At 35.1% G+C, this 16,281-nt stretch overlaps 1 protein-coding gene and 1 non-coding gene across 3 annotated transcripts; one reads left to right on the top strand and one right to left on the bottom strand.

Moving 5' to 3' along the window:
* Positions 1 to 11,901: 11,901 nt before the first annotated feature.
* On the top strand, positions 11,902 to 11,975 carry TRNAI-AAU (transfer RNA isoleucine (anticodon AAU)). The gene has a single exon. It is a non-coding gene; the product is annotated as a tRNA-Ile (tRNA).
* Positions 11,976 to 12,428: 453 nt separating this feature from the next.
* On the bottom strand, positions 12,429 to 15,793 carry LOC139871262 (BES1/BZR1 homolog protein 4-like). Of its 2 annotated transcripts, XM_071858992.1 has the most exons (3): positions 15,419 to 15,791; positions 12,953 to 13,680; positions 12,429 to 12,775 (listed from the first exon to the last, which is right to left on the bottom strand). In XM_071858992.1, the coding sequence occupies exons 1-3, from the start codon at positions 15,632 to 15,634 to the stop codon at positions 12,772 to 12,774; spliced, it is 948 nt and encodes a 315-aa protein (XP_071715093.1). In that variant the 5' UTR covers positions 15,635 to 15,791; the 3' UTR covers positions 12,429 to 12,771. The 2 variants fall into 2 exon arrangements, with proteins under 2 accessions (XP_071715093.1, XP_071715096.1); XM_071858995.1 differs by lacking the exon at positions 12,429 to 12,775 and having other exon boundaries at positions 12,949 to 13,680; positions 15,419 to 15,793.
* Between the last annotated feature and the right edge of the window lie 488 nt (positions 15,794 to 16,281).

The raw sequence follows: 16,281 nt of genomic DNA, 5'->3' as shown, positions 1-16,281 counted from the left end.
TAACACCTATTAGTTATATGGAATTGAGTAGTGAAAATATGTATAACAGATTCTAGGGAATTGATCGTTCACCTAGACAACTACACATATCAATTAAGCTATCTGAGAGTATCTACAAGAGTCGTTCTTACATTCCTATATAGATTAACCGTTTGAACGCAACTTACCCCTTTTGGTAAAAGACGGGCAAACACTTGTCACTAGGTGTAAATCAATATACTAAATCAGCAAGATGGCGTTTCTTAGTTGAACAAGTATACTAACTAGTTGAATCGAAAAGATTAAACTTAACAAGAATGGTTCTTGTATTCAAACATCAAACTATCGTGCATGGTAACTATCAATCAAAAGTAAACATTCAACATCTCGGTCATTTATCTAGATGAACATAAAAGGAACTAGCCAACAATCATGCTAGAAAACTTAAACATAACAGTAACAAAGATAGAATTCATTGTAAATACAAGATTGACCGTTTTAGAGTAATCTTGGATGAAGCCCTTGAATGATCCTTGAATCTTCAATGATTTTAGTGTTTAGATGCACTTTGATAAGCTCAAGAACTGTTTTAAATGATATGTTTTCGTCTCTGAACAGAAAGAAAACTGGCACACTTGGAATGAAGCTGGAAAGAGGTTTAAAAAGGCTGAAAAGTAGCTGGAAAGCACTGTGCGCGGCGCGCACATAAGGGGTGCGCGGAGCGCACTACTCACCTACCACACTTTTACTTTCCAGTTCACGATCGCACTTCAATTTGGACGTTTCAGGTACTTGTGCGCGGCGATGTGCGCGGCGCTCTCTGTTGTGCGCGGCGCGCTCTGTTGAACTTGCGCGGGGCACTCTCAGTTTCCATTTTAATCAAATGTTCTGATCAAAGTCTTGAGTGCGCGGTGGTGTGCGCGGATAGTGCGCGGCGCGCTCTGTAGCTCTCATTTTTCTGTTTCTTCGTTTCTTGTTCTGGTTTTGATCTTTGAGTTGTTTCATTCATTATCTTCAACATTTCTTCAAGTATTCAATGATTCTATGCTTAATTACAATACAACGGAATAATAATGGAAATATTACAAATTCGTATGAAATAACCGACGATAGGACTTGATATTGTGACTAATGATATGTCTATTTTGAGTAATATCAGAGATCATTGAGACTCAATTTTGGATTGAAATCACTTAAAATCCTTTAATTATCAAAATCACTTAAGATAATCAAACACCACTATGTTGACTAAAGACCAATTGAGAACCAACATAGACTAAGAACACAATCACTTGAAATCCTTAACCTAGTTGTCAAGATCACCTAAGGTTTTGAAGCATAAATTGATTCACTTCTCAAATCGCTAAGAGAGCTACTCAAACTATGTAATCAAAATAAAGTCTAAAACAAGTGCATAGCAATGGATCATCAATCAAGCACAATAATCATCAACTCATTCAAACACCCAATTCATAGATTAGGGCAAAATCCAAGCACCAAGTATCATAATCAAGTGAACAATAACAAATCTAAGCTAGCATTACAAGATAAGTAAGAACAAAATCAAAGAAACAACTAGTATTCATCATTACAAGTAGAGAAAATAAGAACAAGTGCTAAAATGGAAAGAAAATTACAAAATGGATAATGGATGATGTAGATCTAGCATTTAGCTTCACTAATCTTCAACTTGGATATCAATTTAGCTTTGATCTTGATAGAATGATGAAATGGACCCTTTTAGGGTTCCATTTCGGACCCCAATCGCAGCTCTCTCACTCAAAAACCCCAAATATGCTTTTATAGGTCAGCTGAATTTTTGGGCTGAATCAGCGTCAGAAGCGCCGCTTTTGACCTGAAAGCACCGCTTTTAGGTGCGCCGCAATAGACAGGAGCGCTGCTTTTGACCTGAAAGCGCCGCTTTTGGTCACTGACTTTTTTGTACACGTTTTAGCACATAGGAGCGCCACTTTTGACCTTAGGAACGCTGCTTTTGACCCCGGAACTTCATTTTCACTTCAAAACTTCACTTGGTTCATTTCTTAGGCTCAAATCTTGAATATTTTGCATAAATTTGGACTTTTGGACTATTTTTGCCTTGAACCATCTTTTAAACACCAAACCAACACTTCTAATCAATAAACTCTTCAAAATCCAACAAAACGAGAAAGATAGTGCGAGTATAAATATGCATATTTTGAGCACTATCAAATCCCCCACACTTGCGTCTTGCTTGTCCTCAAGCAAGCCTAAACCTAACCACATCTTCATGAATGTTGACCAACTTTGACTAAACTTGCAACTTCAAGCATGGTCATTGATAGTGCTCTAAATGAACATATATTTAGTATCAATATCCTTCCAATATGTAAAGCTTTTAGTTACTATTGTTCTATTTTTACGTAATAATCGTTTAAATAAATAAGTGCGAAGATAAAAGAAGAAAATGACGATTTGAAGACGCAAATGACCAAAAAGCTAAAAAGTACAAAGTACAATCCAAGTGGTTCAATTTATTGATGAGAAACGCCTAAAAATAACAAGAGTACAAGCCGCGAAACGCAAAGTACAAGATATCTAAGTATACGAAAAGGCGTTCGAAAATCCGGCCGAGACATAAACCGAGCATCAACGTACAACTCAACGGAGCTAAAATTACAAGTCAAATATGCACAAGAATATAATATATATATATATATATATATATATATATATATATATATATATATATATATATATATATATATATAATTATATAAAATTATATATTATTATATTATATATTATAATATTCAGCAGCCCACGTTTAACTCAATTTGGTGAGCTGGAATCCGAAGCTCCGTACTCGCGGAGCTGTAAGGCACAAAAGTACCGCACTCGCGGAGCTGTACAGTTCAAAGTGGGCCTATAAAAGCTCACGCATTCTGCTCGAATTCTGCATCCCTTTTTCTACTTCAATCTCTCAATTTATATTTATATTTATATTTTATAATTATAATTTTAATTTAAGTTAATTTTAATAATAAAGTTATGGTTTAGTTGGGTTATTGTAAGAAATGTTTTACGGGTTTTAAAGTCGGAACTCTGTCCGTGTAACGCTACGCGATTAAATACCACTGTAAGCTATGTTCTTCCTTTTTAAATTAATGTCTCGTAACTAAAGTTATTATTAAGCCAAAATAATTGTGATGTTGGGCTAAATATTAAGACGGGGTTATTGGATTTTGTACCATAATTTGGGTTTGGACAAAAGACCGACACTTGTGGACATTGGACTATGACTATTAATAGATGGGGGGTATTGTCTAATTGAGCGACAACTCATTGGAACCTGTCGAACCTATCTTCAAATTAGTTAATCTAATAATTATTGTCCTATTTAGTGACGTTCATACGACATCGTTTATAATCATTTGATTAATCAATTGGATTGGGTAATTGATTATTCATTATGGCCAAGTGAATAAATTAATGTATCATGGACTAATTAAAACAGGGGTGAATTACATACAAGGATAATTGGTGTAATTGTTAACAAAGTATTAAAACCTTGAATTACACGCAGTCGATAACCTGGTGTAATTATTAACAAAGTATTAAAACCTTGTTACAGTCTAAATCCCTAATTAGTTGGAATATTTGACTTCGGGAATAAGGTTAATTTGACGAGCATTTTATAATTATGACCAATGGACTATTATGGACAAAAACCAGATAGGTATCAAATAAACCAGGACAAAGGACAATTAACCCGGGTAACAATTAATTAAAATCAAAACGTCAAACATCATGATTACGAAAGTTTAAATAAGCATAATACTTTTATTTCATATTTCATCGTACCTTTATTTACTGTCATTTTAATTACTGCAATTTACTTTATCGCAATTTAAATTCTGTCATTTATATTATTGTCATTTATCTTTACGCTTAAAATATAAAATCGACAAACCGGTCATTAAACGGTAAAAACCCCCTTTTATAATAATATTACTATATATAATTATATATATTTTATATAAATATAGTTGTTAAAAATATAGCGTTAAACTCAGCTAGCTCCCTGTGGAACGAACCGGACTTACTAAAAACTACACTACTCTACGATTATGTACACTGCCTATAAGTGTTGTAGCAAGGTTTAAGTATATCCCATCTATATAAATAAATAAAACTTGTGTAAATTTTATCGTATTTCGTAATAAAAATAATAGTATTTCGTACTACACCTCGCACACATCAGTCATCCCAACTTTTCAAACTTTCAAGCACAATCTCAAAAATAGTTGACAAACTTTAATGAATTACCTCAATGATTCTTGCCAATCGTTAAGCATTCAACAATCTTCAAACAAAAACAATTTCAATCATCAATTCTTCTAGCTTTAAAACTATGACTTCCAAGACTTTGACCAAGTTTGACTTTCAAGGAATTGTCTTCAAGTCATATCAACAATCTTCAAATTTAAACTTTCGCACACCACAATATTCTTCACATCTTTAACAAACTCCACTCAAAACCATCAAATTCAAGCTTAATACTAAATCTTCATCCATCATCCAATATCATTCAAAAACTTCACAACAAGCTTCTTTAAGGTCTAAAATCACCAAGTATCAACACAAAGCATAACCTCTAGCAAGCAACTATCAAATTCCTCAACTAGCACCAATCAAGCATCAAAACTCTTCAAATCAACCTTTGACCTTCTTTGACTTTGATTAATAACATAGTATTCGCGGGATAGCCACCAAATCACAAATTACCCATAAAAATAACCGTAATTACCCAAAAGCTTCTCAATCTAACACAAACCAATGCAAAGTGACCCCAAATACCCAGATGTATGCAATAAGCTGCAAATCATGATGAAAATCTCAAAGTGTATCCAAAATGATCCCAAATGTACCCCAAGTGTATACGAATCATAAATATCTCAAGAATCACAATCCAACCAAAGATCTCATCAAGCATAAAGTGTATGTCTACCCAAAAGTGTACTCACCTCTTTACCCCGCAATGGGTATCCCTCTTCCACCTGCATGCCCCCGAAACACCAATGATCGTCAATTTCAAATAATGATCGTCAATTCCAATCGTCACTTCCAAATTTAGGTTAAGGTGGGTGTGCCAAAGGTAAGGGACTGGGTACCTCACCTTTATTGGTCAACCCGGCTTCGGGATGACCGACACTCATCAAGCTTTCTATCACAACTCTATAGTTTCTCTCATAGTAGGGCGAAAGCATTGAGGGAGGTTCGTGGAATTAGGGCCCCACGTGGCTAAATAAAAGGTCCATCAATTCCATAATTGGGAAGACTTGACTTCCTTGATGAGTGGTTGAGAATCACTCCGAAGGACTAAAGATGAAACCTTTAGCAATATGAAAGACTTTACTTCCAAAATTAGGCTTTTGGAGATCAATCTTAACTTGGGAGACTTTACTCCCAAGCTTGAAGCACAATAAACTTGGAAGACTTTACTTCCAAGTTTGGAAGACTTAATAGGAGGACTCGACTCTTCCGGGAGTTTCAAAGCTTAAAGCTTTTATTCACTCGTCTACTTCCCACATAACAAGCTTTTATGCTTATGTTGAGAAAAGGTAGGAAGTAGTTACTACCTTTCTGTTAATTGATAGCACAAGTGTGCCATAGCTTTTGACTATGGCATGTGCTGTCTAGCAACACTAGCACTAAGCCATTGCTCTTCATCAAGAAGATAGCACACGGTGAAGCTCGGTGGTTCCTCTTCCCACGGTATGATACATCGATTGAAACATCGTGAAATGATGAGACAACCAATGTCAATATAAAATGGTGTGGAGTAGGAAATCTCCCACACCAAGTAAAACAAAATTCGGGAGACTTGATTGCCTATCATGGATGGACTTGACTCATCCGAAAGTGTTAAAGCTCAATGCTTTAAACACTTGGTTTTTGGAACAACACATGGAAGACTTTACTTCCATGCAAAACTTTTGATTTTATCATTTAAAGCACAAAAATCTTTTGAAAGTGGGAGACTTTACTCCCACTTGCAGATTGCAATTACAAAACAAAGGGAAGACTTTACTTCCCCCAAACTTGAGTGGAACATTAACCACTCAAGGTGAAACTTGGAACCACAAATGGATGGAACTTTAACCATCCTTAAAGGTAAGTTATGGCTTATTTTAGTCAAAACTTTTCAACTATTCAACAATATACTTAAGAAATTTTAAAATTGGGTGTAAGTTTGTATAAAGTTAAGTCCACGAGAATTTATCTCTCCCCCCACACTTGAGATCATGTAATGCCCTCATTACATGAAATCAAAATAAAGTAATAAATTTGAGTGGGCAAAATTTGAAAAGAGATAGAAGTACCCGCGACTAAAGGTCATTTCCACAAGTTATTGTCAAATTGCATGAAGTGATCATCACATATCCGCATCGCCATACTTCCTTTAGCTTTGATTTTGATTAATGAGTCTTTATCTTGACTCGTCCCCGTCTTCTTAACATTCCTTATCGGTGTGGTTCTCCCCCAAACTTTATCAGACGACATGTGAAATAGGTGGAAAAAGTTCCACGAATCAAGAGAGTGAGCCAATCATTAACCCCTCGGGTGGTGTGTAAGAAGAGAATAATCTTCTTTATTTGCATGAAGAAGATTGAACCAACCCGAGAGTCAACAAAAGACTCTCTTCCAAACATGATTTTGAACACGAGGTTCGCTTTCTTACTCGACTCACACAAACACGAATCATCAACCTCGGGTTGCAAAACCTCCTTAAAATCATCTATACCATACCCGAGAGGATTTTTATAGACTTTAAAAGTTTCGGGTATGATATTCTCAACCTCATCATCATTATCCTCATCACTATCATCATCACTAACATCTTCACCAACCCGGGTGGATTATCATAGACTTTAAAAGCATTGGGTGTTGGTAAAGTTTCAATTAATTCATCATCTTCCTCATCACCTTCATCAAATTCATCATCCTCATAATCTTCATCGTCTTCATTATCCTCACATTTATCATTACCCTTCTCATCATCTTCATCCTCATCTTCATCATTGGTTATCAAAGACTCGGGTACTTGTGCAATCTCCACTACTTCGTTCTTGGCGTAAAAACTTACATCATCATCATAAAAGACCTAATTTCTTGACTGAGAAGTAGAGACTACAGGTGAGGTGGGTGGTGAAATGGTAGTGGATACAAAATCTTCAACTAAAGGGAGCATGGAACTCACAGTTTTCTCTAAGATTTGAATTGAAGCTTGTTGAATTTCTAACATTTTCCTCAAATCTATTCTCTCTTGAATTAAAGCCTCCATACGGTTAAGGTGGGTTCTCACAACGTTTGAGAATAACTCTAGTAAATTCGGATCGATCTCCTCTTGTTGTTGATTTTGAAATTGATATTGAGAAGAATCCCATGTCAAGTTATCCCCCTCATAACAATAGTCCATTGGTTGACCGAAAGAGTCAAAATTAGAAATGGGACCATTATTACAAGGTTGATCAATTGGGGCGAAATCATTCACGTAATTATCATCATAACCCCCAACTCGATAACATCCATCATAAGTACTACAATAACCATCCGGCTCACCATTAGATTGGCCCAAATTCATATAACCGTTGTTATTCATACCCATGTAACCATTATTCATATACCCATAACCATCATTCATACCCAAATAATCACCATTGTTGCCCAAATTACCATTATCATCGTTCATACCCTCATACTCATTTTTCATGCCCATATAACCATTGTCATCGTTCATGCCCAAATAACCACTATCCAAACCTATGTGACTTGAGTATCCCATCAACTTTTGATCATAATTCGCGATTCTTGACATCAAGTAGTCACACAAATCATCATATTCCGCCATCTAGCTTAATCACACCACAAACAAGCAAGCATTTTCCGAATATAAGCAAATATAAACAAAAAGTAACTTTTGCAAGAATAAATTCTTACAAAAGGATCGAACAACTACTAGCAAATATTTCAAAATTCAATTAAAAACCGCTCCCCGGCAGCGGCGCCAAAAAGTTGATTGGAGACGTTTTAGTGTTCTCAAATTTTAATTATATAAAAACAATGATCAAACACTTAACCAATTAACACAAATGCCCGGGCAATAATATCCGATCATTATAGCAACTAGAAAGTATTCAGTCAAGGTTCGTTCCACAGGGAGCAGTTTACATGAATCACAAAACACTAGCAATTATCCTAATTTGATTGGAGGGGGGGGGGGGGAGTTTTGATAAAGATTTGATAAAGTGTTGCTTAAGCTAAACTTAAACTAAAAGAGATTAACAGATAAGATAAAAACGTGTCCACTTGATTATTCCACCTTTTGTCATGGTTTACCCAGTTCATTCATTACACAACAATGTTCAAACATATAGTTTCATTTCAATTCTTCAGCTTCCATAAAACCTTAATCAAATGAAATTCATTATCTCACGTAGACTCATTTCAAGAGATCAAACTATGTTTTGAGTGAGATCATTGAGACTCAATTTTAGATTAAAATTACTTAAAATCCTTTAATTATCATAATCACTTAAGATAATCAAACACCACTATGTTAACTAAAGACCAATTGAGAACCAATATAGACTAAGAACACAATCACTTGAAATCCTTAACCTAGTTGTCTAGATCACCTAAGGTGTTGAAGCATAAATTGATTCACTTCTCAAATCACTAAGAGAGCTACTCAATCTATGTAATCAAAGTAAAGTCTAAAACAAATGCATAACAATGGATCATCAATCAAGCACAATAATCATCAACTCATTCAAACACCCAATTCATAGATTGGGGCAAAATCCAAGCATCAAGTATTATAATCAAGTGAACAATAACAAATCTAAGCTAGCATTACAAGATAAGTAAGAACAAAATCAAAGAAACATATAGTATTCATCATTACAAGTAGAGAAAATAAGAACAAGTGCTAAAATGGAAAGAAAATTACAAAATGGAGAATGGATGATGTAGATCTAGCATCTAGCTTCACTAATCTTCAACTTGGATCATCAATTTAGCTTTGATCTTGATAGAATGATGAAATGGACCCTTTTAGGGTTCCATTTCGGACCCCAATCGCAGCTCTCTTACTCAAAAACCCCAAATATGCTTTATAGATTGCCTGAATTTTTGGGCTGAATCAGCGTCAGGAGCGCTGCTTTTGACCTGAAAGCGCCCCTTTTGGGTGCGCCGCAATAGACAGGAGCGCCGCTTTTGAACTGAGAGCGCCTCTTTTGGTCACTGACTTTTTTATACACGTTTTAGCACATAGGAGCGCCGCTTTTGACCTTAGGAGCGCCGCTTTTGATCCTGAAACTTCATTTTCACTCCAAAACTTCACTTGGTTCATTTCTTAGACTCAAATCTTGAATATTTTGCATAAATTTGGACTTTTGGACTATTTTTGCCTTGAACCATCTTTTAAACACCAAACCAACACTTCTAATCACTAAACTCTTCAAAATCCAACAAAACGAGAAAGATAGTGCGAGGAAAAATATGCATATTTTGAGCACTATCACTTGCTAAAGCTTAAACCATAGTGTTGTGCAAATATCCATATGATTGATTTTAGAATAACTATCTCTTGCTATGTTTGAGTATTACTTGCTACTTGCTAATATGTTTAATACTCATTTGATTAACATGCTTGCTATGTGTTATTAGTTAGAATACTAGGATTCAAGTAACTAGTTTACTCCAATGAACTAAGTGTAAAATGATTCACAAAAGGATAATGGTCAATAATTTATTTGGTCTTGTCTAAGTAACACATTGTGTAACATGTCCAAGTATGACTTAACATTTATGTCTTTACACACTTAAGGTTTGATTTAGAAAGACATCATCCAATTAATCTCTACTTAGTCTTAAAATGAATATGACTTGTGATTAATTGAAACTAGGAACTTAATGACATGTTGACTAGTCTTTAGGATTGAACCAAATGCATTAATGAACCTAACTAAGTCTTGATTAAACTGAGATTACCTAAAATGTCAATCAAGACACTTCTCCAAGAATGTTGGGTTTACCACATTTGGAGTGTTATGTCATTTTCACTCAATAAGACCAAATCTCACACACTTAATGCATATAGTACTTGTATAAGATATTGGGTTTCTTTTGCAGGTGCTAGATGGAGTAAAGATTCCATAATGTGGTGTTCAAATTTGAGTCAAACGGCTATACAACGGATACATATTTTGGACTATGGTACGCATGGTCGAACCACGGTCGACCGTGCCTGTGACCGTGCGACAACGGCTAGTTTTTGAATCTCACTATAAATAGCGAGCATTGAAGAGCATTTGAAGCTGACCCTCTTGCATATTTCAAGGCTTATTGCTAGAGATCACGAGGGCTCTAATTACTACTCAAATGTGATCAAGCAAGAGAAGATTCTATGATCTTATAGATATAGAATTTGGTTGTTGTAAACTTACTAATCAAAATTGTTTATCTTGTGAGTTTACTTAGTGTGATGTATGTCTTAGTATTGTCTTAGGAACATCATTGCAAATTGTATGGGTCTTGTAACTTCAATTAGTAGAAGCATAGGCTAGCTTAGTGATCTATTTCCTTAAAGGGACTTAGGAAGTTGATTAATCTTATTTGAAGATTAATACTTGTCCAAGTTGAAGACAAGTTGAGCTAGGTGGAGTTGGTCTTTCAAAGAGATAGAAAGATTAAGTTTGTTGTTTACCAAAGAAGTTGAAGACTTGTAAATCGGATCTCCACTGGGTTTGGATAAAAGTGCTTAGTGAAGCAAGAAATCTCGATTAGTGTAATCGGGGAGTGGATTAAGGTGGATTTCCACCCGAACCACTATAAATCCTTGTGTCTATGTTCTTCACATTATTCTACTTATCATTTTGAACATATACACTACACACATCAAGTTCGAGTTGAATTGGTTGATCATAGTTAATCAAATTTGGTGATCAATCGAAAAAGTGTTAAAAAAACGTATTAAGTAACTATTCACCCCCTCTAGCTACTTACAGTCTTCATTAACTTCTACACAATCCGGAATAGTACCAACACGACCCGAGCCCAGTCCAGGCCCATTAACGACGTCCAGACTATGAAAATCTAATGTTGATCCTATAATATACTTAAACTCCATAACTCCATATTGAATTAACTAACTGAAACAAATCTGAAAACATTAAACAAACAATAATAAAAAAACAATCAACAACTACTAAGTTGCCGAAATCCCATGTTTTCACACATCCTGAACTAAATGAAACAACAAAAAAATTCAACGTCGTAAATCAAATAATGACGAGAACTTCTGACAATCTGATAAAACTGGCTCCAACCCGAAAACATTAATGCTTCATAACACTCCACTCCAAATGTCCACCCACCGAACACCTACACACAAATAAGGGCGGACACTTGGTTCCGAAGACGATTAACAAGGCTACATGCCAAAGAAACACAAACTAGCAGCCCTGACACATTTGACCTGGTGGTACGTCTACGAGATATAAATCAGACACCGGGAAAAGGAAACGCCAAGTAACGGGAGGAAACCCAAGGCAAGACTGAAATGAAGAACTTGTAGAAGTAGTCGTGTAAAACCAACCAGACAATCAATACGGACCAAATCATGAAACAAAAAACTGACTCACACTCAATCATCAAAACACCAATACCAAAAAAGCCATTAACCAACCACCATTGTGGTTTCAAAATCAGATCGTATTAAGCGGAGCCTAAGAATGCCTACTCATATTACCGAAAACTGCTAACTTGTTAGTAACTTACCCTAGGAATAATGTTTTCATCACTCCATAAATCAACAATTTATAACTACAATATGAAATTAGGAATAATATAATAATTATTTCCATACTAACAAATGGCCTATTAGCTCAGCTGGTTAGAGCGTCGTGCTAATAACGCGAAGGTCGCAGGTTCGAGACCTGCATGGGCCAATTCTACACTACTATTTTTTTGTTTTAAAGAATTTTATTTCTACCGCCACTTACTACTACGGATTCTTACTTTCTTTCATTTTTCAAACGATTTTATTAATTAAATTGACTAATCCAATTTCAGTAATATGGTTTTTATCTTCACAAAATTAACTAATGACCTCAACTTGTTTTTGTAGAAAGACAAGATTTTTATGAACAACTCAACATCGAAGAAACTATTAATTTTACGATCATTCTCAGCACCATATCAATCGACCTAATATATCCAATTTTCTCTACTCTTGAAGTGTTACACTCTAAATTAAGAAATGACTTTTCTTTATTCTAGAATAGAGAAAATATTGTCTTTAACAAAGCATGAAAAGAACCACAAAAGAGAAAATTATAACAAATACACGAAATTATAACTGCCGTCTCATTTAAATTTAATACATGAAACATACAGAGTAATAAATAAACAAAATTATATATATAATGTGTCAACAATATTCTTCTGCAAATAAAAATAAATAAATTGGAAAAATATTAAAGAAAAAATTCTTGAAAAACAAGAGATACAGAAGCCACCATACAAGAACTATCACCTATACTTTACTACTGTATTCATTTATCTTTCTTGCTGAAATTTTTTAAAAAAATAGAAACTTTTAAGAAAGAAAAATAGATAACGATACTTGGGTATCGAATTCCAAAACAACATGAATACCTTTTTTAGAAGGATCAGCAAAAGCATAAACCAAATAAATTATAGTACATTGCAAATTGCACCATCCTTCTTGATTGTGCACTGCCCTTATCTGCAATCAAAGATAAACACTCTTCTAACTTCATGATGTTAAGTAATATGGAAGATAGTCAACGATACATTTCGGGTTAACCGGCCTGACCCATTTCAACCCCTAGTTTTTGACCCGTTACCCAACCCACACAACCAACCCATTTTGCCACCTTTAACAGAACCAATCAGTAGTTACCTAGTACTAGGGTTCCCAAGTGTGAGCTCAAGATCATCAGAAACACATTCTTCATGTATCCTTTCTCCTTCCCAAGCTTTAACTAAACCTTTATTACTACCAAAAGCAAACTCAGACGAAATCGCGTCAGACATGGGTACATCCGCCGTTTGCTCAAACCCAGCGGTGACAGCTGGCGAACAAGTTCCGCTTTGCCCCGGGGTCCACATTCGAGATCCAGTACCTGAAAGTGCTTCCTTAAACACAAACGGGTTCGACGCCACAAGACTAAACGTAGGTGACGATGGTCCTTCTTGGGGAGTTTGAACCCCCGAAAGCCATCCGGAATCTGTTGGTGTTTGACGGCCCGGGCTTTGAGGGGTTGAAGAAGGTAAGAAGGGATAGTGTTGACCGGTCCAGGCGGGGTCCACGTCGTTCATTCTAGGTGTTTGACAAGTGGGTGAACTTAATGGAGGAGTTACGGGAGCACTTACGGACCCACCGGGTATGTAGAGATGATGTGGAAAATTGGATGAAGGTGAACCCGAAGATAGATTTTTTAACCATGGTATAAGAGAATTTGGATCCGGGTTACCGTTAGCTGCATATAAGGATGAGATCGAGCTAGGATAAGAAGATGAACTAGGGTTTAAACTGTAGGAAGTATTAGGGCTTGGTTGGTATGAAGAACATGGGCTAGCCGATGCGGACCCACCTGTAGCCTCCACACGTGCAACGGGCTTGCAACCCTACATAAAAAATAAAAAAATAAAAAAATAATCTTCAATTATATAGTTAAAGAGTACTCCGTATGTGTTAAAAAAGGGATAATTATATCGTCGGTCCTTCAACTTTGTACCAAACAGCGTAGCTGACCTTAAAACCTTAAATATTTTTTTTTGACTTCGTTGACCTCGAACTATTAAAATATCTTATTGTTAGTATTTTTTTCGTTAGGTTAAATCATGTGCGTGGCATTTGAGGTATTTTCGTCAATTCACATTTTCACTTAACGAAAAAAATACTAACGCTCGTGAAAAGGAAATGTAAATTACCAAAATACCCTCACATGCCACACACATGATTCAACTTAATGGAAAAATACTAACGATCGTTAACTCCGAGGTCATCTGTGAGAAATTTAAATAGTTCGAGGTCAACGAAGTCTAAAAAAAGTTTAAGGTCACCTACGCTGTTTGGTACAAAGTTGAAGGACTAATGACGAATTTTGTAAAAAAACTATATGTGTTGGATGTAGAATGTTAGATTGTAGTGCAGATTGTGCTTCAATTATCGAGTAGTACCAATATGCTTCAGTGCTTATGGAACACTAGGTTGAATACAATGTACATGTTTGCTAAACGATAATAATACAATTATACTGGTTTTCTGTAATGTTTTCTATCATCACAATATGATTATATAAACCAATTTCCGAAAAGACAGAGTAGCTAGTCTTAGAATCTCAGAATAAATTATTTCACATAATCTGAGAAGGAAACTCAATTTGATTCTTGGTTAACAGTATACGAGGTCAACAGCAAATACACACGAATCTGGTATCCTGCCCGATCAACTTCTAATAAACCTCTTAGTCTTACTAAACTATTAGTAAGGCCTACAAATACGAGATTACTACGACTGAAGTATAAGTAGTTGGTTCGAATATTCAATATGAACCTTCTGACATTAATCTTGTGTTATGAATCTTAAAGTAGATATTTTAGCACACAAAATGAGTTTAGCGAGGACTAAGTCTCCGTATCGGTTAATATATATATATATATATATATATATATATATATATATATATATATATATATATATATATATATATATATATATATATATATATATATATACAGAGTCAGGCAAAATAAGAGCTAAATTTGAAATAAAAACCATATAAACTTCTCAATATTCACAAATTGAGTCCTACAAATCCACAAACTTAACAGCTGGACATTACTAATTAAATTCTTGATAGTATTTTGAAGCATCAGAATCCACAAATTCATAAGTTTTCTGGTTGTGTCTAATTGCCGAATGATGCATACAATTCAAATTCACATTATTATTATTATTATTTTTATTTTTTTTTAAAAAAAAGAGAAACGTAAGAGTCACCTTTTCTGTTCACTAAACAAAAATAAAAATAAAAACTAAAAAAGGAATATTTCGTGTTGCGTGCTCATTCACATGAATCTAGAACTAAGTCAGTTAAGCAGCAGCTGCTAACTTACGCCATACGCTCATCTAGCAATCACGTTACCATGTCTTCAAATAACGACAAAATGATTTTCAGATCTATTAACAGAACACTTTTAACCTAATTTCAACAATTATTGGTAACTACTAGATCCATAATCAATCAATTTAACCAGAAATTAAAACCTAAAATTAGATCTATAAAACTACCAGCACAACTTGATTGAATCAAAAGCAATACGAATTACAGATTCAATTTCATAATTTGAGATATATTACCTTACGATAAGTAGTTCCGTCTTCTTCAACGATCCAACCAGCTTCATTACAAAGGGCTTTTAACACCTCGTTGTTATCACAGTGTTTAGGCAGCTTATAGTTTCCATAAACCCTAAGTCCGGCGAATATTTTAGCGGCGATTGCACGTCGCCTGCGTTCTCTACGTTTGTTGTTTTCTCTCTCCTTCCATGTAGGTAACCGTGTTCCTGACGTCATATAAAATAAACTTAATTATTGAACGGTGACTAGGCCGGAAAATTGTTTTCTGGTCGGGAAATAAGAAGTCGCCGGCGGCCGGCGAGATGGAAATGGTTAAATGTGAATATATAAAGATGTTTGTGGTGTGTTGGTGGGAATAGAGGAAAAAAGAAAACGAGCTTTACTAAATGGGTTTCTGATTTGGTTTAAAGTACGTAAATACCACTGATGGTTTTTTATTTAAGTTCCTAAATTTGCGGGTGGTGCCCGTGTGTAGTCTTTTAAAACGTCATACCACTACTTAGCTTAGCTTACCTTACCATATTTATATTTAATTTATAACTTAATAAAAATATATATATTTTTGAAAAAATTCACTTTATATTTACCAACGTTAATCATCGCCTCATCCTTCACAATTTCTTACTCGCCTCATCCTTGATAATTTTCAGCCATAATCTAGTACTTTCTAGAGGTTCAAAGTAGTCTAGAAGTTTATCTCATGCGGAAGTAGCAAAATTGAAAACGAAGACGGCTAGATTTTTTGTTCTCCGTTCACACCATTCCACCTCCTCATAAGGAAGTAGTAAAGTTGGAAAGGATTACGGCTAGCCACTATTTTGCGTTCACACCATTCCATCTCCTCAAAATCTTCTTATAAATAA

The sequence above is a fragment of the Rutidosis leptorrhynchoides genome, chromosome 1 (assembly GCF_046630445.1).
Source record: "Rutidosis leptorrhynchoides isolate AG116_Rl617_1_P2 chromosome 1, CSIRO_AGI_Rlap_v1, whole genome shotgun sequence".
Classification (NCBI taxonomy): domain Eukaryota; kingdom Viridiplantae; phylum Streptophyta; class Magnoliopsida; order Asterales; family Asteraceae; genus Rutidosis; species Rutidosis leptorrhynchoides.
Note: the sequence above shows the minus strand (reverse complement) of the source record. Positions and strands in the feature narration are given on the sequence as shown.